The sequence below is a fragment of the Oncorhynchus keta genome, chromosome 10, assembly GCF_023373465.1.
Source record: "Oncorhynchus keta strain PuntledgeMale-10-30-2019 chromosome 10, Oket_V2, whole genome shotgun sequence".
NCBI lineage: Eukaryota > Metazoa > Chordata > Actinopteri > Salmoniformes > Salmonidae > Oncorhynchus > Oncorhynchus keta.
The window spans coordinates 56467675-56490649 of NC_068430.1; the positions used below are offsets into that span (position 1 = coordinate 56467675).

The following is a 22975-nucleotide window of genomic DNA, read 5'->3' on the forward strand; positions in this document are numbered from 1 at the left end:
GAAGGGAGATAGGAATGGAGAAGAGAAGGGAGAGAGGAATGGAGAAGAGAAGGGAAAGACTGAAGGGCAGAGAGGAATGGAGAAGAGAAGGGGGAGAGGAATGGAGAAGAGAAGGGAGAGACTGAAGGGCAGAGAGGTATGGAGAAGAGAAGGGAGAGACTGAAGGGCAGAGAGGTATGGAGAAGAGAAGGGAGAGACTGAAGGGCAGAGAGGTATGGAGAAGAGAAGGGAGAAACTGAAGGGCAGAGAGGAATGGAGAAGAGAAGGGAAAGACTGAAGGGCAGAGAGGAATGGAGAAGAGAAGGGAAAGACTGAAGGGCAGAGAGGAATGGAGAAGAGAAGGGGGAGAGGAATGGAGAAGAGAAGGGAGAGACTGAAGGGCAGAGAGGTATGGAGAAGAGAAGGGAGAAACTGAAGGGCAGAGAGGAATGGAGAAGAGAAGGGAAAGACTGAAGGGCAGAGAGGAATGGAGAAGAGAAGGGAAAGACTGAAGGGCAGAGAGGAATGGAGAAGAGAAGGGAGAGACTGAAGGGCAGAGAGGTATGGAGAAGAGAAGGGGGAGAGGAATGGAGAAGAGAAGGGAGAGACTGAAGGGCAGAGAGGTATGGAGAAGAGAAGGGAGAGACTGAAGGGCAGAGAGGTATGGAGAAGAGAAGGGAGAGACTGAAGGGCAGAGAGGTATGGAGAAGAGAAGGGAGAGACTGAAGGGCAGACAGGAATGGAGAAGAGAAGGGAGAGAGGAATGGAGAAGAGAAGGGAGAAACTGAAGGGCAGAGAGGAATGGAGAAGAGAAGGGAGAGACTGAAGGGCAGAGAGGTATGGAGAAGAGAAGGGAGAGACTGAAGGGCAGAGAGGAATGGAGAAGGGAGAGACTGAAGGGGAGAGAGGTATGGAGAAGAGAAGGGAGAGAGGTATGGAGAAGAGAAGGGAGAGACTGAAGGGCAGAGAGGTATGGAGAAGAGAAGGGAGAGACTGAAGGGCAGAGAGGAATGGAGAAGGGAGAGACTGAAGGGCAGAGAGGTATGGAGAAGAGAAGGGAGAGACTGAAGGGCAGAGAGGTATGGAGAAGAGAAAGACTGAAGGGCAGAGAGGTATGGAGAAGGGAGAAGAAAATCATAGAGAATGGTGAAGGCAAAGTTGAGAGCGATTGAAAGAAAGGGGAAGGTGGAAAGAGACCGAGCGAGTTGGGGAGAGGGGGCATGTAGAGATAGAAGAGGAGACCGGAGGATACGGGAAGGCAGAGAGGGACAAAAATGCTGTTGAACAAGAGGCACAGAGAAAGATATTGGTAGGCAGGGAGAGAGTCCCAACGCAGGCTTTGCTGTCCCCTCTTAAGGTGTCCTACCTGCCCTTATTAGGTAAAGGTTTGGAGGAAGTTATTTTTTCAAAAGGAACCTGCGCTGATTCCGGCACTTTCCACGATTGCGCAGCCGCGCGTCATCTCTATTTCTAGATCATCACAAAGAGAAAGTATCTCACACAACATGGTCAGCTTGAAGAGTAACCTCTGAAAAGGAGACTTGTCTTTTTGGATTCAGGTTAGAACCATATCTGTATCTGGACTAAATGGTTTCTCGCAAGTCTTTTCAGAAATGTGCATACGTAATGTTCTGTACAGTCACTGTTAATGCCTGTCACTGTTAGTGAGATTGATTGTGCCCGTGCATGAACAAGCGTTACACAGCATTATTCTAAGCATGGTCAGAGAGCGAGGGAGGGAAAGAATCCACGGCTTGAGCCATGGCCCATAGCTCCTGGGAGAGGGAGGAGAGAAAGAATCCACGGCTTGAGCCATGGCCCATAGCTCCTGGGAGAGGGAGAGAGAGAAAGACTGCTTGAGCCATGGCCCATAGCTCCTGGGAGAGGGAGAGAGAGAAAGACTGCTTGAGCCATGGCCCATAGCTCCTGGGAGAGGGAGGAGAGAAAGACTGCTTGAGCCATGGCCCATAGCTCCTGAGAGAGGGAGAGAGAGAAAGACTGCTTGAGCCATGGCCCATAGCTCCTGGGAGAGGGAGGAGAGAAAGACTGCTTGAGCCATGGCCCATAGCTCCTGAGAGAGGGAGAGAGAGAAAGACTGCTTGAGCCATGGCCCATAGCTCCTGAGAGAGGGAGAGAGAGAAAGACTGCTTGAGCCATGGCCCATAGCTCCTGGGAGAGGGAGGAGAGAAAGACTGCTTGAGCCATGGCCCATAGCTCCTGAGAGAGGGAGAGAGAGAAAGACTGCTTGAGCCATGGCCCATAGCTCCTGGGAGAGGGAGGAGAGAAAGAATCCACGGCTTGAGCCATGGCCCATAGCTCCTGGGAGAGGGAGAGAGAGAAAGACTGCTTGAGCCATGGCCCATAGCTCCTGGGAGAGGGAGAGAGAGAAAGACTGCTTGAGCCATGGCCCATAGCTCCTGGGAGAGGGAGGAGAGAAAGACTGCTTGAGCCATGGCCCATAGCTCCTGGGAGAGGGAGGAGAGAAAGAATCCACGGCTTGAGCCATGGCCCATAGCTCCTGAGAGAGGGAGGGAGGGAAAGAATCCACGGCTTGAGCCATGGCCCATAGCTCCTGGGAGAGGGAGGAGAGAAAGAATCCACGGCTTGAGCCATGGCCCATAGCTCCTGGGAGAGGGAGGAGAGAAAGACTGCTTGAGCCAAGACCCATAGCTCCTGGGAGAGGGAGGAGAGAAAGACTGCTTGAGCCATGGCCCATAGCTCCTGAGAGAGGGAGAGAGAGAAAGACTGCTTGAGCCATGGCCCATAGCTCCTGGGAGAGGGAGGAGAGAAAGAATCCACGGCTTGAGCCATGGCCCATAGCTCCTGAGAGAGGGAGAGAGAGAAAGAATCCACGGCTTGAGCCATGGCCCATAGCTCCTGGGAGAGGGAGGAGAGAAAGACTCCACGGCTTGAGCCATGGCCCATAGCTCCTGCAAGAGGGAGAGAGAGAAAGACTCCACGGCTTGAGCCATGGCCCATAGCTCCTGAGAGAGGGAGAGAGAGAAAGACTCCACGGCTTGAGCCATGGCCCATAGCTCCTGCAAGAGGGAGAGAGAGAAAGACTCTACGGCTTGAGCCATGGCCCATAGCTCCTGAGAGAGTGAGAGAGAGAAAGACTCCACGGCTTGAGCCATGGCCCATAGCTCCTGAGAGAGGGAGAGAGAGAAAGACTCCACGGCTTGAGCCATGGCCCATAGCTCCTGAGAGAGGGAGAGAGAGAAAGACTCCACGGCTTGAGCCATGGCCCATAGCTCCTGAGAGAGGGAGAGAGAGAAAGACTCCACGGCTTGAGCCATGGCCCATAGCTCCTGAGAGAGGGAGAGAGAGAAAGACTCCACGGCTTGAGCCATGGCCCATAGCTCCTGCAAGAGGGAGAGAGAGAAAGACTCCACGGCTTGAGCCATGGCCCATAGCTCCTGAGAGAGGGAGAGAGAGAAAGAATCCACGGCTTGAGCCATGGCCCATAGCTCCTGAGAGAGGGAGAGAGAGAGACTCCACGGCTTGAGCCATGGCCCATAGCTCCTGGGAGAGGGAGAGAGAGAGAAAGACTCCACGGCTTGAGCCATGGCCCATAGCTCCTGGGAGAGGGAGAGAGCGTGTACTGTAGGTCTCTCACCACAGCAAGTCAGGAACGTAAGAGAAAGAACAATGAATCTAAGACCCTTTTTATGTAAGTTGTTTGGATTCAAAAACGGGGGTTGTTGAGCAATAGTATTACTGTTAAGTTAACCTCCAATCAGATATCAGACCTACATGATGTCACCTCTGCTTCTCAGAGGTGTGACAATGGGGGTTGGTAAGTCCGACACAGAGGAGGCTTAATTCCTAAGACAACATAGAGGAGGCTGAATTCCTACGACAACAAGGGGGAGGCTGAATTCCTACGACAACACGGGGGAGGCTGAATTCCTACGACAACAAGGGGGAGGCTGAATTCCTAATACAACACGGGGGAGGCTGAATTCCTAATACAACACAGAGGAGGCTGAATTCCTAAGACAACACAGAGGAGGCTGAATTCCTAAGACAACACAGAGGAGGCTGAATTCCTACGACAACACGGGGAAGGCTGAATTCCTAAGACAACACAGAGGAGGCTGAATTCTTGCGACAACACAGAGGAGGCTGAATTCTTGCGACAACACAGAGGAGGCTGAATTCTTGCGACAACACAGAGGAGGCTGAATTCTTGCGACAACACAGAGGAGGCTGAATTCTTGCGACAACACTGGGGAGGCTGAATTCCTAAGACAACACAGAGGAGGCTGAATTCTTGCGACAACACAGAGGAGGCTGAATTCTTGCGACAACACTGGGGAGGCTGAATTCTTGCGACAACACGGGGGAGGCTGAATTCCTACAACAACACGGGGGAGGCTGAATTCCTACGACAACACAGAGGAGGCTGAATTCCTACGACAACACAGAGGAGGCTGAATTCCTACGACAACACGGGGAGGCTGAATTCCTACGACAACACGGGGGAGGCTGAATTCCTAATACAACACGGGGAGGCTGAATTCCTAAGACAACACAGAGGAGGCTGAATTCCTAAGACAACACAGAGGAGGCTGAATTCCTAAGACAACACAGAGGAGGCTGAATTCCTAAGACAACACAGAGGAGGCTGAATTCCTAAGACAACACAGAGGAGGCTGAATTCCTAAGACAACACAGAGGAGGCTGAATTCCTACGACAACACAGAGGAGGCTGAATTCCTGCGACAACACAGAGGAGGCTGAATTCCTGCGACAACACAGAGGAGGCTGAATTCTTGCGACAACACAGAGGAGGCTGAATTCCTGCGACAACACAGAGGAGGCTGAATTCCTGCGACAACACAGAGGAGGCTGAATTCCTGCGACAACACAGAGGCGGCTGAATTCTTGCGACAACACAGAGGCGGCTGAATTGCTACGACAACACAGAGGCGGCTGAATTGCTACGACAACACAGAGGAGGCTGAATTCCTACGACAACACAGAGGAGGCTGAATTCCTGCGACAACACAGAGGAGGCTGAATTCCTGCGACAACACAGAGGAGGCTGAATTCCTGCGACAACACAGAGTAGGCTGAATTCTTGCGACAACACAGAGGCGGCTGAATTCCTACGACAACACAGAGGAGGCTGAATTCCTGCGACAACACAGAGGAGGCTGAATTCCTGCGACAACACAGAGGAGGCTGAATTCCTGCGACAACACAGAGGAGGCTGAATTCCTGCGACAACACATAGGAGGCTGAATTCTTGCGACAACACAGAGGAGGCTGAATTCCTACGACAACACAGAGGAGGCTGAATTCCTGCGACAACACAGAGGAGGCTGAATTCCTGCGACAACACAGAGGAGGCTGAATTCTTGCGACAACACAGAGGCGGCTGAATTCCTACGACAACACAGGGCGATTGTTGCATACAGTTGATAAGAATAGTCGCTTCGGGCGCTGGGCTGCTCGAAATATCCCATGAACATACAGTGATGTGTACCACACCTTTTTGTCACCGGTAGCTTCCGCCTGTATGACAGATCATTCACACCACCTCTGTATAATTTGTGCATCTCTCTCTTTTTGTCACGCTCCCTTTCACACTCTCTCTCTCTGCTCCTCTATTTCCAGGTAGTGGGGATGAGAACTGGAAGTGGATGGAAACCCCCGAGTCCCTTTTCGTGGTTCAAAGTCCCGCTTTTCATTTTTTTTTTCTTCCTCGCTCACTCGCTCCGCTCTCATCCGCTCTACTCCTGTGCTCCCCTGCACGTCGCTCGCTTATTAAGTCGTTACTCTCTCTTTCTCCTTTATTTTCCCCCCTTCTCTTCCCGCCACGATCCGTCTCTCGCCTGTCGAAGGGGTGTCGTTTCGCAGCTTAATGAGAATACCTCAGCCGTTCCACCTAATAGATCTGCCAAAAAATAACGGGGGGAGGAATACTACACGTGTGTGTGTGTGTGTGTGTGTGTGTGTGTGTGTGTGTGTGTGTGTGTGTGTGTGTGTGTGTGTGTGTGTGTGTGCATGCATACATGCACACAGGCAAACACACACACTGTGTCGGTCGAGCCGACAGGCGGCTCTAGCGTGTCTCCCCATCAGATGCGAGCCCCGTGAAGGTCAGGTTGTAGTTAAAGATGAGACTCTGCCTGCTGAGCTGTTTTACCACAAACATGTCCTCTAAAAACCCCCTAGGTGTGTTGCCCTTATATTGACCCTGTTGTCTCTCTGTTGTCTCTCTGTTGTGTCTATGTTCACCAATTTCCCAGAGCTTTGATTCTTCGGTTAAGTTCAGAAGGCTCGTCTGTGTCCTTGTCGAATAACACACTACCTCAATACCTAACCTCTAGGAATATCAACGCAAAGATGAGGTGCGCACCGCTCGGGTTAGGCTCGGAGGTACAAGCGATTCCATCCCTGTCTCTGTTGCGACGCCTGCGACAATAGGAGCTCAACGCCTGACAGAAGATACCGTATTGATGTCTTGGGGCCAAGCTGCGAAGCATGTCAACGGCGCTCATGGGGGATCTAGACGGGCAGTTGGTGACACCATGCTCCCCAGGGAACCGCCCCCCCCACCCACCCTCTGTCAAATCCGCAACACACTCCCCCGTGTCCCCCAACCTCGTCCCCAAGTCCCGCCACTTTGATGACCTAGGTGTCACCGTCTCTTCCCCCGAAGGTTTTCAACTAATTTATTTCATAATTTAATATATTATGTTAACATCCCCCCCCCCTCTTATCTGTATTCCACCACATCAGAGACCTAATTAATTATGGATCAGATTGGTCTTTAAAAAAAAAATAAGACAGTCGCCTCATTATTTATGCACAATGTTTTCGTTGCGTTATTTATTAACATCCTGTCAGTTTCTCGCCTAAGAACTTACTCATTTATATACGTGCACTCTCTCTCACTCGCTTTAAACTACTCAAATCTCTTGTTGTCTCATTATATGCATTTGGCCGGTGTTAAAAAGGGTGTTTTTCTCACACCTGTGAGGTGCAGATCATTTTATCCGACGACACTTGTTTTTCCCTCCACCGTCAACATGGTGAGAGTGTGGACCTATCAGCTGAAGTCTCAGAGGGAACACACGTTGATGGGAGAGGCGAGATGTATCTCGGACGTCTGCCTGGGGTTTCATGCTTCAGATTTTTGGCTGAAAACACGATTAGGCGTCTGGGAGTGAGACGGGACATTTGTCTTGTGCTGCAAGAATTGCGGCTTTTTAATTAATTGGTCTAATTAATGAAGCGTTTGTCGTTTTGAAACGGAAAGGAAGTCAACTGCGTATGCATTCAAAAGTGTGACGGGCCTTGATTAAGGTCTTTCAGACGACACACTCGGTGGCCAGTTTATTAGGTACACCCATCTAGTTCAAGGCCGGACCCCACCATCTTAAATAAGCATGCCCCATTCAAGAAATTTAGAACAAGGAACAGATATAGCCCTTGGTTCTCTCCAGACCTGACTGCACTCAAGCAACACAAAAACATCCTATGGCGTTCTGCATTAGCATCGAACAGCCCCCGTGATAAGCAGCTGTTCAGGGAAGCTAGAAACCATTATACACAGGCAGTTAGAAAAACCAAGGCTAGCTTTTTCAAGCAGAAATTTGCTTCCCACAACACAAACTCCCAAAAGTTCTGGGACACTGTAAAGTCCATGGAGAATAAGAACACCTCATCCCAGCTGCCCACTGCACTGAGGCTAGGAAACACTGTCACCACTGATAAATCCACTATAATTGAGAATTTCAACAAGCATTTTTCTACGGCTGGCCATGCTTTCCACCTGGCTACCCCTACCCCGGTCAACAGCACTGCACCCCCACAGCAACTCACCCAAGCCTTTCCCATTTCTCCTTCTCCCAAATCCAGTCAGCTGATGTTCTGAATGAGCTGCAAAATCTAGCCACCTACTAATCAGCCGGGCTAGACAATCTGGACCCTTTCTTTCTAAAATTATCTGCCGAAATTGTTGCAACCCCTATTACTTGCCAGTGGCAACCTCTCTTTCGTGTCGTCTGAGATTCTCATAGATTGGAAAGCAGCTGCGGTCATCCCCCTCTTCAAAGGGGGAGACACTCTTGACCCAAACTGCTACAGACCTATATCTATCCTACCCTGCCTTTCGAAGGTCTTCGAAAGCCAAGTCAACAAACAGATTACCGACCATTTCGAATCCCACCGCACCTTCTCCGCAATGCAATCTGGTTTCAGAGCTGGTCGTGGGTGCACCTTAGCCAAGCTCAAGGTCCTAAACGATATGTCAATCACCACAGCCTCATCGGCAGACTCGATGGCCTTGGTTCTCAAATTATTGCCTCACCTGGTTCACCAACTACTTCTCTGATAGAGTTCAGTGTGTCAAATCGGAGGGCCTGTTGTCCGGGCCTTTGGCAGTCTCTTTGGGGGTGCCACAGGGTTCAATTCTTGGCCCGACTCTCTTCTCTGTATACATCAATAATGTCGCTCTTGCTGCTGGTGAGTCTCTGATCCACCTCTACGCAGACGACACCATTCTGTATACTTCTGGCCCTTCTTTGGACACTGTGTTAACAACCCTCCAGACGAGCTTCAATGCCATACAACTCTCCTTCCATGGCCTCCAATTGCTCTTAAATATAAGTAAAACTAAATGCATGATCTTCAACCTCCAGGTCATCTACAAGACCCTGCTAGGTAAAGTCCCCCCTTATCTCAGCTCGCTGGTCACCATAGCATTACCCACCTGTAGCACGCGCTCCAGCAGGTATATCTCTCTGGTCACCCCCAAAACCAATTCTTCCTTTGGCTGCCTCTTCTTCCAGTTCTCTGCTTTTTTTGCCTTTACCTCCCTTAACTCACCTCATTTGCTCACATTGTATATAGACTTATTTTTCTACTGTATTATTGACTGTATGTTTGTTTTGCTCCATGTGTAACTCTGTGTCGTTGTATCTGTCGAACTGCTTTGCTTTATCTTGGCCAGGTCGCACTTGTAAATGAGAAGTTGTTCTCAACTTGCCTAACTGGTTAAATAAATGTTAAATCAAAATAAATAAATCAAAAATATCCTGACTCCGTCACAGGAACCGGGATTCATCAGATCAGGCAATGTTCTTTTTTTTCACTCCTCAGTTGACCCGTGTTGGTGATCGCCTTCCCCACTGGACCCGACTCTTGTTTTCAGCTGATAGGAGTGGGAAACCAGTTTGGTTGCCTGCTGCAATAGCCCATCTGTGACGAGGATCGACTAGAGTTGTGCGTTCCTGAGATGCTGTTCTCCACGCCACTGTTGCACTGATCCATTATTTTGTCTGTTTGTGGCCTGTTAGCTTGCACAACGCCATTCTCTTTAGACTTCCTCAACGAGTTGTTTTCGCCCACATGTCTGCTGCTGACTGGATGGTTCTTGTTTGACTGGATGGATTTTGTTTGACTGGATAGTTTTTGTTTGACTGGATGGATTTTGTTTGACTGGATGGTTTTTGTTTGACTGGATGGTTTTTGTTTGACTGGATGGTTTTTGTTTGACTGGATGGTTTTTGTTTGACTGGATGGTTTTTGTTTGACTGGATGGATTTTGTTTGACTGGATAGTTTTTGTTTGACTGGATGGTTTTTGTTTGACTGGATGGTTTTTGTTTGACTGGATGGTTTTTGTTTGACTGGATGGTTTTTGTTTGACTGGATGGTTTTTGTTTGACTGGATGGTTTTTGTTTGACTGGATGGTTTTTGTTTGACTGGATGGATTTTGTTTGACTGGATAGTTTTTGTTTGACTGGATGGTTTTTGTTTGACTGGATGGTTTTTGTTTGACTGGATGGTTTTTGTTTGACTGGATGGTTTTTGTTTGACTGGATGGTTTTTGTTTGACTGGATGGATTTTGTTTGACTGGATAGTTTTTGTTTGACTGGATGGTTTTTGTTTGACTGGATGGTTCTTGTTTGACTGGATGGATTTTGTTTGACTGGATAGTTTTTGTTTGACTGGATGGATTTTGTTTGACTGGATGGTTTTTGTTTGACTGGATGGTTTTTGTTTGACTGGATGGTTTTTGTTTGACTGGATGGTTTTTGTTTGACTGGATGGTTTTTGTTTGACTGGATGGATTTTGTTTGACTGGATAGTTTTTGTTTGACTGGATGGTTTTTGTTTGACTGGATGGATTTTGTTTGACTGGATGGATTTTGTTTGACTGGATGGTTTTTGTTTGACTGGATGGATTTTGTTTGACTGGATGGTTTTTGTTTGACTGGATGGTTTTTGTTTGACTGGATGGATTTTGTTTGACTGGATGGTTTTTGTTTGACTGGATGGTTTTTGTTTGACTGGATGGTTTTTGTTTGACTGGATGGTTTTTGTTTGACTGGATGGTTTTTGTTTGACTGGATGGTTTTTGTTTGACTGGATGGTTTTTGTTTGACTGGATGGTTTTTGTTTGACTGGATGGTTTTTGTTTGACTGGATGGTTTTTGTCTTTCCATGCACTGTTGTGCACAGAAAGCCCAGGAGGGCGGCCGTTTCTGAGATACTGGATCCAGCGGGCCTGGCACCGACGATCATACCACGCTCCAAGTCACTTAGGTCACTCAAATTCTAACATTCAATTGAACAGTAACTGAATGCCTGTCAGCCTGCTTTACATAGCAAGCAACGGCCACGTGACTCACTGTAGTAGCAATCCATTTTTGTAAACAAATAAACTGGCCAAAGAGTGTTTGACAAAAAGGGAATCCTTTTGTATGTGGACTTCATCTCCCACAATGCCCCTCTTCTTTCAGCCTGTCTAAGCCATTGGCGGCAAAGCCCCCAAGCCAGCAGTTAAGTAAAACAAACAATTGGGCTATGGGGAAGGCCCCTTCAGTCTGCCATAGAACAGGGAAAGGTAACTTGGACATCCCAGAAACACCACACACATACACACACGCACATTTGTCTGTTTTTAGCCCAATTCAATCGCGCAGTGTCTGTTGAGCTTGCTTTGGACCAAGCTGTGGGTGTTTACTTTCTCCAGAATCGTTTTTCCGGCAGCTGTGTAGGTTTGCCAGGAGGGACAGTCATTGAAAGTGGAATGAGAGTCTATTTTGGCTAAAAGAAAGTATGTATATGTGATGATCAGAAAGTCTCATTGTCTGACAACCGTGCAATGCGATCCCCGGGGATCCGTCTTAGTGCCTTTTACTCCTAAGCTTAGGGGGTTTGTGGGAAGAGAAACGCTGAGCCAGTCTCTCTGTGGGTAGCCACCAACGGTTCTTATAGTGCCAGCTTACCTGGCACTTCTCTTGCACCCACGTGCACACACTTCTTCCCCCAGCCTATGCTCATGGAAACAGCCCGGATGATGAACTCACAACTCGTGTCGAAACCGCTAGTTCCGTTTCAACTGTGAAATAAATAAAATAAAAATCTGAGCTTCAAAAGAATCCCCTGGTGAAATATGGTTCCATTGTAGTCTTCAGTTTGTAGCCCTAATGCAAGCTTTGAACTGTTTTGACACCTGTCAGAGATGTTGATGAAATAAGGTGCCTCGGTCTCTCGCTCTGGTGATGCTTTCATCATGTTTTGGAGTAATGCGACAGCGGCTTCTCGAGAGAATGGGGACAATGTTCAATGTGACGCCATTTACAGAACTCCATGACTGCCATTTGGAAATCTTACTGAAAGCAGTGCACTGGAGTTGCTGGCGTACAGTGTCTTAAGTTTGGATGCTCCGCCAGTAGTGGAACAGTAGTTGAGTAGTGTGTCGACACGTGAAACAATGATTAACGTCTAACTTTATCCTTTAACTCTTTGGGAAGGCGAATCGGTCACAAAGTCACGAGACAAATGAATGCAATATATGTTTTGCTATGACGTTAGCACCTAGCACGTTTTGTTAGACACTTTAAAAATGTTTACACATTTTGCACTACTCGTCTCATGTGTACAGTTGTATATACTGCATTTTATTCTAATGTATTTTAGTCTATGCCACTCCTACGTTGCTTGTCCAAATATTTATGCATTCATTCCTTTACTTCCAATTTGTGTGTTGTGAAATTGTTAGATATTACTTGTTAAATACTACTGCACTGTTGGAGCTCGAAACACAAGCATTTCGCTACACACGCAATAGCATCTGCTAAACGTGTGTAGGTGACCAAATAAAATGTTGTTTGATTTAGACTCAACATTGTCATTTTTTAATTGAATGTAAATATAACATTGTCCCGCTGTAAAAAGTGACACAATATCAAACCACAGACCGAATATACAAATGCAGGGCTTTTTAAAGTTTTATTGCTGTTGCAATTGCTGTTTGTGCTTTGGAAAGTGAGAGCACTAATTTTCTCCGTTTCAGAATTCGAGACTTCAAACGTCCTTATACGACTCGATCGAGCTCCCCACTTAAATTTCCATCCACGTCCGAGGCTGCAGGCAATTCATTAACTGCGAGACGCGTGAAACGGACCCCGGTTGTTAGCGTGAAACGGATCCATCCCTCTGACTCTGATACAGGGGGAGAGAGAGAAGTCAGAATGCAGTTCTGCTCCCCTCTTTCTCGGTCTTTTTTCCCCCACATCGATCCCTCTGCCCCATCATCCTACCCGCCACCATCTCCCCTCCGTCCCTCCAACCGCCTACCTCCCTGCTTGTCAGGGTGTTGTCACCAGACTGGTGTTCTCGCCATTGTAATGCCGTGCTCGTTATCAGTTCAGTGTCGGAGTGGGTTCAGATGTTGGAGGAGGCTTATAAGCAAATGAACAAACGCACTATTGTCTGGCGGGCTGGGGGAAACACTGTTGCACTAATGCACAGGAAGACCGCTTACTGGTACTGCATGGTCAGGGTTTTCTTCTGGATCAAAAAAAGGGGCTTAGGTGGTGGGTGGGGCGTGGGGCGTGGCATGATGGGGCGTGGCATGATGGGGCGTGGCATGGGGTGCGGCAGTGTGTGAGGTCGGCGTGGCTGAGTGTTAGAGAACATTTTAGAGCAGGGGACGGACAGCTGGCGGCCCGCGAGGTCTCAACTTAACGTGGAGTTAGAATAGTCGAAGACACACGCCGCAATTTTAAAATGTTGTTGTGCATCAGCAGTTTTCCCTCTTGTTATTTCAGTCATGGACAGTCACTTCGTTAGCCCGTGTGTCAGCAAAACATTTTTAGATTTGGTAAATTAGTCTAGCCAGCTATCTAAACTTGTAGCAATCATGGTCAGATTACCGACCAGGGGGTCCCCATTGATTTTGTTAGTCACTCGCACTCAGATATCATATTCAAAATTGCAAACATTTCTTTCCACCCCATGCCCATCCCTGTTTTAGAGGCCCCCATCTTGGCAGTGTATATACATTTGTAAGCCAATTTTACTGCAATTCAATGCGTTTTTCAAATCTCCCTGACCGTCTAGCTTTTATTTTATTGATTGTTAGTTCTCAAATATGATATTATATCAAATATATAGGTCTATTATCTTTTCTATATACTTTATCTGGTTTTAGTCGTGGAAGTTTACACTGAAAGTGGTTTTCCATCCAAAAATCTCTCTCTCTTTCCGTCTGTATGCACACAAAATAAACATTATTCTTTTACACTGTTTAGACAGCGGCCCGTCCAAGGATTTCAATGGCAGGAAAATCCCTGATGTTGCTTCTCAGGCATCCAGTCTAAGCTCACATCCACTTCAAGACCATGGTGCTGGCATACGGAGCAGCAAGGGGAACTGCCCCTCCCGACCTTCTGGCTCTGCTCAAACCCTACACCCTTCTGGCTCTACACTCAAACCCTCAAGCCCTTCTCTGTCCTGGCACCCCAGTGGTGGATACCAGGTTCCCCCCTGATGCGAGGACAGCGGAGTCCCTGTACATCTTCCAAAAACATCTGAAACCGTACCTCTTCAAACAGTATCTTAAATAAGACATCAGTCATTCTAACCCCCCCCATCCCCCCTCCCCCGTTATCTTATATTTTCCTACTAGCACTAACTTTACTTTTCTTTAATTGAGGAAAAGAATGACAGCTCGGTGAGACAATCTTAAGAGAATGCAGTAACTGTAAGTCACTTTGGATAAGAGCATGTCCTGAATGACCCAAATGTCAATGCCGTACTATAGTGGAGGTACTGAATTTGTGGTGTGTGTCGGTACGTTTTCTCATAGCAGCTTACGGTACACTAGCATCTCAGGCATAGATGTACAAACCCCAGATGTACTTGGGGTTTGTGTCGGTCGTTTTCCTCATCATTTGGTGTGTGTTTGTCGGGCGATTTTTGTCAGGAATGGAGCGACACAGGCCGTTTTTAGCATTTGTTCCGATATCAAGCAATACCAGGCTAGTATCAACTGCTATGAAGTTGTCGCCTTGGTTTTTTTTCTTACCCATTTTGCGTGCAATTTGTGTTTGTTAAATGTTTATCTGTGTTTGTTAACTGAATGTATTAATGGGCTTTAAAAAAAAAAAAATGATAACACGATGATGAATTAGAGTGAACTGCTTCGATGGCATTGGACTAAAGAGTCGGGGCGGGTTCCTCGTTGTGCAACGCTTGTTCTGTTGAGGTGGGAGTTGATGATGTAAGCACTCTGCCAAAGCGTGGTATAAACAATGTAATGACTTAATGTGTTCCTTCGCACGAACACACACTTTCCCTGGACCCCCAAGGCTTTACACCCCAGTGATACAAGACAATACACGGAGTGTTACCAGATGGTCTAAGCCATCATCTCATCTCTGGTGAACGTTTACAGAATCAATGGACTTTCTCAAACATTGTCACACTAGTTCATTACCAGACAACGGAGTCCACACAGGGACAAACTGCAGTTCATAATTTGTTTTGAAGTCTTGGGGATGCTATGATATCACATATGAGGTTGGCAGTGGTAACATGGCATGCTGTCATTGTTTTATTTAACTAGGCAAGTCAGTTAAGAACAAATTCTTGTCAATTCTGTTTACAAGGACGGGCCTACACAGGCCAAACCTAGGCGACGCTGGGTCAATTGTGCGCCGCCCTATGGGACTCCCAATCACAACCGGATGTGATAGAGCCTGGATTCGAACCAGGGACCACAGTGATGCCTCTTGCACTGAGATGCAGTGCCTTAGACCACTGCACCACTCGGGAGCCCGAGTGTTACGAGAGTGTTATGTAGAGCCATTATTACTGTTTAATCTACTTTGTTCCAGATCTTTCACTCTTTCTTTCTCATGCGACTCGTTTGAGCATCGTGTCAAGTCATAAGCCGACATGATATTGTGACACAAAGGCTACTTGACATAGTCTACGAACAACCGTTTAACCCAAACCTCTCTTTATCTCTCTCCATTCCTCCTTCCCTACTCCTCCAGGACTGTCCCCAGATCAGATAGACACATTCAGACTTAACATAACGGTACATGAATGAAGGTGTTACTCTAATTCTCCCTCTCTCCTCCAGGACTGTCCCCAGATCAGATAAAAACATTCAAATGTGACACAACAACATGAATACCTGAATAACTTAAATCTCTCCATTCCTCTCTCCCCCAGGATTGTCCCCAGATCCTGCCCTCTACCCAGATCTATATCCCCGTGGGCGTGACCAAGCCCATCACACTGGCCGCCCGCAACCTGCCCCAGCCTCAGTCTGGCCAGAGGAACTACGAGTGCGTGTTCCACGTGCAGGGAGAGGAACACAGCGTCACTGCCCTGCGCTTCAACAGCACCAGCATCCAGTGTCAGAAGACCTCGGTGAGTGGTGGTGCACAGTTTTATTCCAGCCCAGCACTAACGCACATGATATACACGGAACTAAAATGAACGCAACAATTTCAGAGATTTTACTCAATTGCAGTTCATATAAGGAAATAAGTCAATTTAAATAAATGCATAAGTCCTAGTCTATTATATTTCATATGACTGGGAATTCAGATATACATCAGTTGGTCACAGATACCTTTAAATCAAATCAAATGTTATTGGTCACATATTTAGCAGATGTTATTGCGGGTGTAGCGAAATGCTTGTGCTCCTAGCTCCAACAGTGCAGTAGTATCTAACAATTCACAACAATACACACAAATCTAAAAGTAAAATAATATATATAAATATTCGGATAGTTTAATATTGCCTACAAAAAAAAAAAAAGCTAGGCGTGTGGATCAGAGAACCAGTCATTATGGTGTGACTCACGCAGTCTCCTTCACGTAGAGTTGATCAGGCTGTTGATTGTGGCTGTTGGATTGTTGTCCCACTCCTCTTCAATGGTTATGCGAAGTTTCTGGTTATTGGCGGTAACTGGATTGGTGCTATGTACACGTCCAGAGCATCCCAAACATGCTCAATGGGTGACATGTCTGGTGAGTATGCAGACATTTTCAGCTTCCAGGACTTGTATACAAATCCTTGCGACGTAGGGCCGTGCAAGATTTGTGGCATTGTGTTCTGTGACAGAACTGCACATTTTAGAGTGCCCTTTTATTGCCCCCAGGTGCACCTGTGTAATGATCATGTTTAATCAGCTTCTTGATATGCCACACCTGTCAGGTGGATGGATTATCTTGGAAAATGATAAATGCTCACTAACGGGGATGTAAACAAATTTGTGTGCAAAATTTGTGCGACTGGAACATTGTTTTTGTAATAAACCAAATGCTTGCTGATTTGGTTTTATCAAGATGGATTTTGGTCCGCACAGCAGGGATGCACCTGATTCAATAAATCAATGGGTTGGAGGCTAGTATTTTGACCAATGGTCATGTTTAGAGGGAGTTTGGCCGGTTTTAGGATTGTAGGAAATAACTGTGCAGCGAGCATTCTGAAGGATGTGTTGGAAGTTGTGTGCGCGAGTGTGCATCCGTGCTCACACGCGTAGACCCATCTGTCAGTATAGTAGCAAATGAGGAAGTGTGTGTGTGTGTGTGTGTGTGTGTGTGTGTGTGTGTGTGTGTGTGTGTGTGTGTGTGTGTGTGTGTGTGAGAGATAAGAAGTGACGATGCGCTCCACCGAGGCTGAAAATGTGGAGAGGAAGCCTGTCATCTTTGAACCTAGTCAAGACAGGATTGATCATGTTTACACCTCTCTCCCACTCACTCTCTACCCATCTCCTCTACCTTTCTCTCTCTCCCTGTCCATCTTTTTTTCTCTCCCTTCGGCGCTCCTCTCTTCCTCTCGCTTAACCCACTCGCTCTCTGTTTTGTTGTCCTTCTCTACCCTCAACCACTCCCTCTTGTGTTCTAACTTCCTCCCTCTTCCTCTTTTGTTTTTGTCTCATGGAGAGGCTGTGCCGTAAGCAGGGTGACGTGTTCGTCACTAGAGGGACAGGAGGTGGACGCTTGTGTCACCCACTGTGACACACCAATTATAGGCTCCACTATATGACCATTATACTTTACATTTGTCTGTAGGCTTTTGGTTGTCCTGTTTGGCGCCTTCAGGTCTTTAGGAAGGCCTGTCGTTCTTTCCCCCCTTTCTATTCCCTTTCCCCCCTTTCTACCTTTCTCTCTCCTCCAAAGCTGCTTGTTTCTCTCTCTCTCTCTTCATGGGACACTCGTCCTATCACCACCTCCAAGGAAGGCTGCCATATTGATTTTGGTTTGTATTAGGGGTGTCAAACCTCTCTGGGTATCCTGTCAAACAGGTTCGACCCTAGACTTGAAACATCAGCCATGTCGCAGACAACAACAAAAACCAGCACACCATCCCGGGAAAGCCTTCAGAGAATCAAACTAATTAGCTTTGAACACCTGCAAGTGGATGTCAATACACGCTACAGCTGCACGCTAGAGATATGTGGCCGTGGGTTCACTCACTATGCTAAACACGCACACATGTAGCATGTCCAACAGGACCTGGGGCTTAGCCTTGTTGCCATAATCATTAGCATTTAGCAATGCTAGTGTGTTTGAAAGTTAGCGTAGCTCCTCCCAGCGTAGCATAAGGGCTCCAATGACAGGCTGTCTGTATCGACAGCTAGTCATTAGCGCGCCGCGCACCAAAAACCCCCATTGTTTCTGAAGGAAGGCTAATTAGCCAATGACAGCGCTGTCTCCAAAGAGGACCCTTTATTGACTGTTTGTTAAATGTAGCAGCCAGCGACAATCAGCAGCAGACTCAGGACAGGCCAAAACAGTATTTCTACACATGACAGCTGACAGGAAGATGTGCTAGTAGGCTCATTAGCGGTTAACTGTAAGCTCTTAGTGATTAGCTCTTAGCGGTTAGCTACCCGACTTGTTTTATATGCTAACCTGTAGTTTATTGGTATGATAATACCAGCGTCCAATGAAGCCTACGCTAACGCTAACTCCATTGTAATGACATTGCTTTGTTGTTGAGATTTTTTTTTACTGCCACTTTCTACATTTACTAGGAGTGGTTGTTACTTAAAAGCAATGGAATTTGTATCATTGCCATCCAATTTTAATCAAATTCCGAAACATATTTCACTGAAATGAAAGGAGTCATCCCCAAATATTGGTCTTCGTTTCACCACTGTTTCTTCGATGCACATCCTTCCATGTGAGCCAGTTGCTCCTTGTTCGGGCTGCTGCTCAAGATGCTGCTTCCATGATATGAATCATGTATGATGCTGCAGTAAAAATGGAGAGCTCACGTCATCTGGTATGCTGTGGGTACACCTTGCTATGGTGAATGCGGAGTTGCATGACGAGAGAGAGAGAGAGGGGGGGTGCTCGCTTGCTCGTGGAACGAGAGGAACTTGCGGGGTCCTGATGCTCAATTTTATTTTTTTTACCTTTAGAGTCAACACATGGATGTTAATCTTAATATTAAGCCTAATTTTAGCCCAGACTATGTTGAAATTCAGTGGGTTTTTTTCAGAGTATTCTTGTCAGCGTGTCAACTCATCTTCCACCACTCAATGGAGTGAGGAGAGCGAGAGATGAGCTGAAGGAGGGTGGGGAAAAGAGATGGGACGAAGAGAGATTTCATTGCAGCGGCGGAAGAGAGGGATGGTTTGGAAGGTGGAAGCAAACCTGTGGCCAGTTTCCTCCACACAGCTTCCGCTCTTGTTTTGATGCGTTTGATGGATCCTTTTTTGTCTTCTATTGCCTCTTAAAGGGAAAGTAGTCCAAAATGAACTGAAAGTAATCAGATTACACTACTGAGTCTGGGCTATACAAAAATTAAGTTACTGACTACCAGAGGTGCAACTTTGGTTTTAGAAATGTGTGGGGACATAATATATAAATATATATACATTTTTTAATCCAGTCGCATAAACACTCCAAACAGCCTATCCGACTTCTCGGAGGCATCCTCATGGTCCTAAAGCACACCGAAGCCTCGTTTTGCATCACATTCCAGTGATAAAACTGGGGGTAATGAAATTTCAGAATATATTGGGGGGGCACCATGTCCCCCCTTTCCCCAGTTAAAATTGCACCCCTGCTGATTACAAATGTGGACAGGTAACTATAACATAATAGGAATGGCAGATTTTTCCACATTGCCACCCCCGGGATTCGAAAGCAGCCACCTTCCGGTTACTGGCCCAATGCTCTTAACCGCTAGGTTACCTGCCGCCTGTAAAGGCAAACAAAAAGCAAAACGCACCACACATTCCCCTGGTCTCAACTCTAACAAGGGATAGGACCTGGAGAGTGTGTCTGTTTTTCTCCTTGACAGTGTCCAGGCAATCTCCTCTCATCCAGCCTGCCAGAGGGGGTCATGGGAGCCTGTAAACAAGAGGAAACACAGCCAGGCTGCTGAAGCCGGGGTCACGAGACTCAATAAGTGACCACAGCTGGTCTCTGAGAGGGGGAGGAGAAGGAAGGAGAGGGCGGCAGGTAGCCCAGCGGGTAAGAGCGTTGGGCCGAAATGTCGCTGGTTCTGATCCCCGAGCCGACTATGTGAAAAATCGTCCGACGTGCACTTGAGCAAGGCACTTAACCCTAATTGCTCTTGTAAGTCGCTCTGGATGAGAGTGTCTGCTAAATGTAAATGTAGGGGGAGAAGAAAGAAAAGGGGTAAGGACAGAAATGTGACTTCTGCATTTAACCCAACCCCTCTGAATCGGAGAGGTGCTGAACAGTGGGTTAACTGCCTTGCTCAAAGGCAGAACAACAGATTTTGACCTTGTCCGCTCGGGAATTCGACCCAGCAACCTTTCACGCTCTTAGTGAGTTTAGTTGTTTGGTTAGTTATGTTAGTTTCGAGAGGGGATGGGGAGGTGAGGGGTGGAGAGGATTTAGCTTGGGAGAATGAGTTTCAGTCTATCTCATGGTTTCTCTCTTGGTTCCTGTATTTTTTTTTTCTCACTCGCTTGTTTCCTCTCTCTTCCAAATGTTTTGGTGTGGGGGGATAAAGAGAGGGGACAGATAATATCAGTGCCGGTTTTACACTGCCACCTTCAGTCGGATGAAAGACTGGGCCACTCCATCACCCGTTTCCTCTCACTTCTCCTCCGCTAAGAAAAAGGAGAAAGGGATGGAAAGTCTGGGAGAAGGAGAAACCTTGTTTGGCCTCAGATCTTCCTCTCAATTCGTGTGTGCGTGGGCACGTGCATGCGGACCGCAGCTGTTTCTAAACAAAAATTACGAGTACTGGGAGAGCCTGATGGGTTCCAATTAAGGTGGACGATGATAAAATGATGATGAATTGCAGTCGGGCGCTGAGACACACACACACACACACACACACACACACACACACACACACACACACACACACACACACACACACACACACACACACACACACACACACACACACACACACACACACACACACACACACACACCAGCCCCTCTCCCAGGACCCAGGAAAAGGATAAGAGGGGGAAGGTGGTCAAGAGGGGCAGACTGTTAGAAAATTGGGCTGAGGAAGCGATGAAGGAAAAGGAAGGAGGCAGAGGGGGAGGTAGAAGGAACGAGGCGAGAGGGGCTTACAAGAAGGAGGGAGGGCTGGGTAAAGAGTGTCGGGGAGGTTGAAGGAACGAGGCGAGAGGGGCTTACAGGAAGGAGGGAGGGCTGGGTAAAGAGTGTCGGGGAGGGAGGGCTGGGTAAAGAGTGTCGGGGAGGGAGGGCTGGGTAAAGAGTGTCGGGGAGGGAGGGCTGGGTTAAGAGTGTCGGGGAGGGAGGGCTGGGTAAAGAGTGTCGGGGAGGGAGGGCGGGGTAAAAGAGTGTTGGGGAGGGAGGGCGGGGTAAAGAGTGTTGGGGAGGGAGGGTGGGGTAAAGAGTGTTGGGGAGGGAGGGCGGGGTAAAGAGAGTGTCGGGGAGGGAGGGCTGGGTAAAGAGAGTGTCGGGGAGGGAGGGCTGGGTAAAGAGAGTGTCGGGGAGGGAGGGCTGGGTAAAGAGAGTGTCGGGGAGGGAGGGCTGGGTAAAGAGAGTGTCGGGGGAGGGAGGGCTGGGTAAAGAGAGTGTCGGGGAGGGAGGGCTGGGTAAAGAGAGTGTCGGGGAGGGAGGGCTGGGTAAAGAGAGTGCCGGGGAGGGAGAGTTGAGTAGAAAGCAAGAAAAGATCCAAGAAGTTTGCTCGGAGAGAGAGGAAACGTAATTGCGATGGAGTTTGGAAGACAGGAGGAGGACACAGCTGAGGACATAACGAGGGGAATAAGGAGGAAAGGAGACTGGAGGTCAGAGAAGTAGAGACAGAGTGTAGCTGCAGGGGTAATGGTGATCACTAAACGTACATATAACACCGGTACCAGAGCAGGTCCAAAAGGCTTCTTAACAGCTTCTACCCCCAAGCCATAAGAATCCTAAACAGCTGATCAAAGGGCTACCCAGGCCCCTCTTTTTATGCTGCTGCTACTCTGTTATCTGTGCATAGTACCTTTAACTCTACCTACATGTACATATTACCTCAATTACCTTGACTAACCTGTGCACCCTCCCCCCCACACATTGACTCTGTACCGGTATCCCCTTTATATAGCCTGGCTATTGTTATTTTACTGCTGCTTTTTCATTATTTCTTACTTTTATTTCAAATTTTTTTTACTAATCAATTTCTTTTACTTACCTTTTTTTTTCTTAACTTCTTAAAGCGCTGTTGGTTAAGGGCTCGTAAGTAAGCATTTCACTGTAAGGTCTACACCTGTATTCGGCGCATGTGACAAAATACAATTGGATTTGATCTGTTCCTTTGTATCCATCCCTCCCCTCTAGACGGAGGAGTGTAATACGGAGGGAGGCTTAGAGCGGAAGTCTGGTGTATGCACCACGCTGAAAGTGTTTGTGTGTGTGTGAAAACACGGACCCATTAGAAAGGCACTGGATGTAATGCGGTCTAACTGTATCGCTGACGGTCCTTCCCTCAGAGAAGGGGGCGCCCGGTCATGTATGGTATAGCATGACACGGTATGCTTAACCGGACATGATGAACAGGGGGGGCCTGCCGCCGAGGTCGCTCGTTAAAACGGGATAAGGCAGGCAACTTCTTTAATTAGGGTGGTGTGTGTGTGTGTGTGTGTGTGTGTGTGTGTGTGTGTGTGTGTGTGTGTGTGTGTGTGTGTTTAGTGAGAGAGGGAAAGGGAGACAATACCACTGGTCAACAGCCTTACCCTCACTCCTCCTCCCCTGTCCAAACCCCTTTCCTCCCATCAGGAATCAACCCTATTCCTCTCTCCCCTTCTCCACTCACACAGCCTGCTGCTCAGTCCAGCAGTTTCCTCCTCCCTCCCCTTCCTTCTCCTGATGGGTGAGGCGGTACACAGCTCCCATGCGCCGTCCTGTCTAAATAAGAATGAATTTGCCGACCGGCTATCAGAATATGTCAGCTTATCCACCTCCGTTCCTCCCCTCTCGCCTCCCCTCTCGCCTCCCCTCTCTGCTCCCCTCATGCCTCCCCTCTCGCCTCCCCTCTCGCCTCCCCTCATTCCTCCCCTCTCGCCTCCCCTCATTCCTCCCCTCTCGCCTCCCCTCATTCCTCCCCTCTCGCCTCCCCTCTCGCCTCCCCTCATTCCTCCCCTCTCGCCTCCCCTCTCGCCTCCCCTCTCGCCTCCCCTCTCGCCTCCCCTCTCGCCTCCCCTCTCGCCTCCCCTCATGCCTCCCCTCATGCCTCCCCTCATGCCTCCCCTCATGCCTCCCCTCATGC

The 22975-nt window shown here is 47.9% G+C and overlaps 1 protein-coding gene across 1 annotated transcript in view; it reads left to right on the top strand.

The window, feature by feature from the left end:
* Nucleotides 1-22975, top strand: part of LOC118389002 (plexin-A1-like) — a 302199-nt gene that overhangs the window by 202300 nt on the left and 76924 nt on the right. The window contains exon 10 of the mRNA XM_052527317.1: nt 15470-15670. Coding sequence (XP_052383277.1) covers nt 15470-15670 — 201 coding nt within the window. The remainder of the gene's footprint in view (nt 1-15469; nt 15671-22975) is intronic.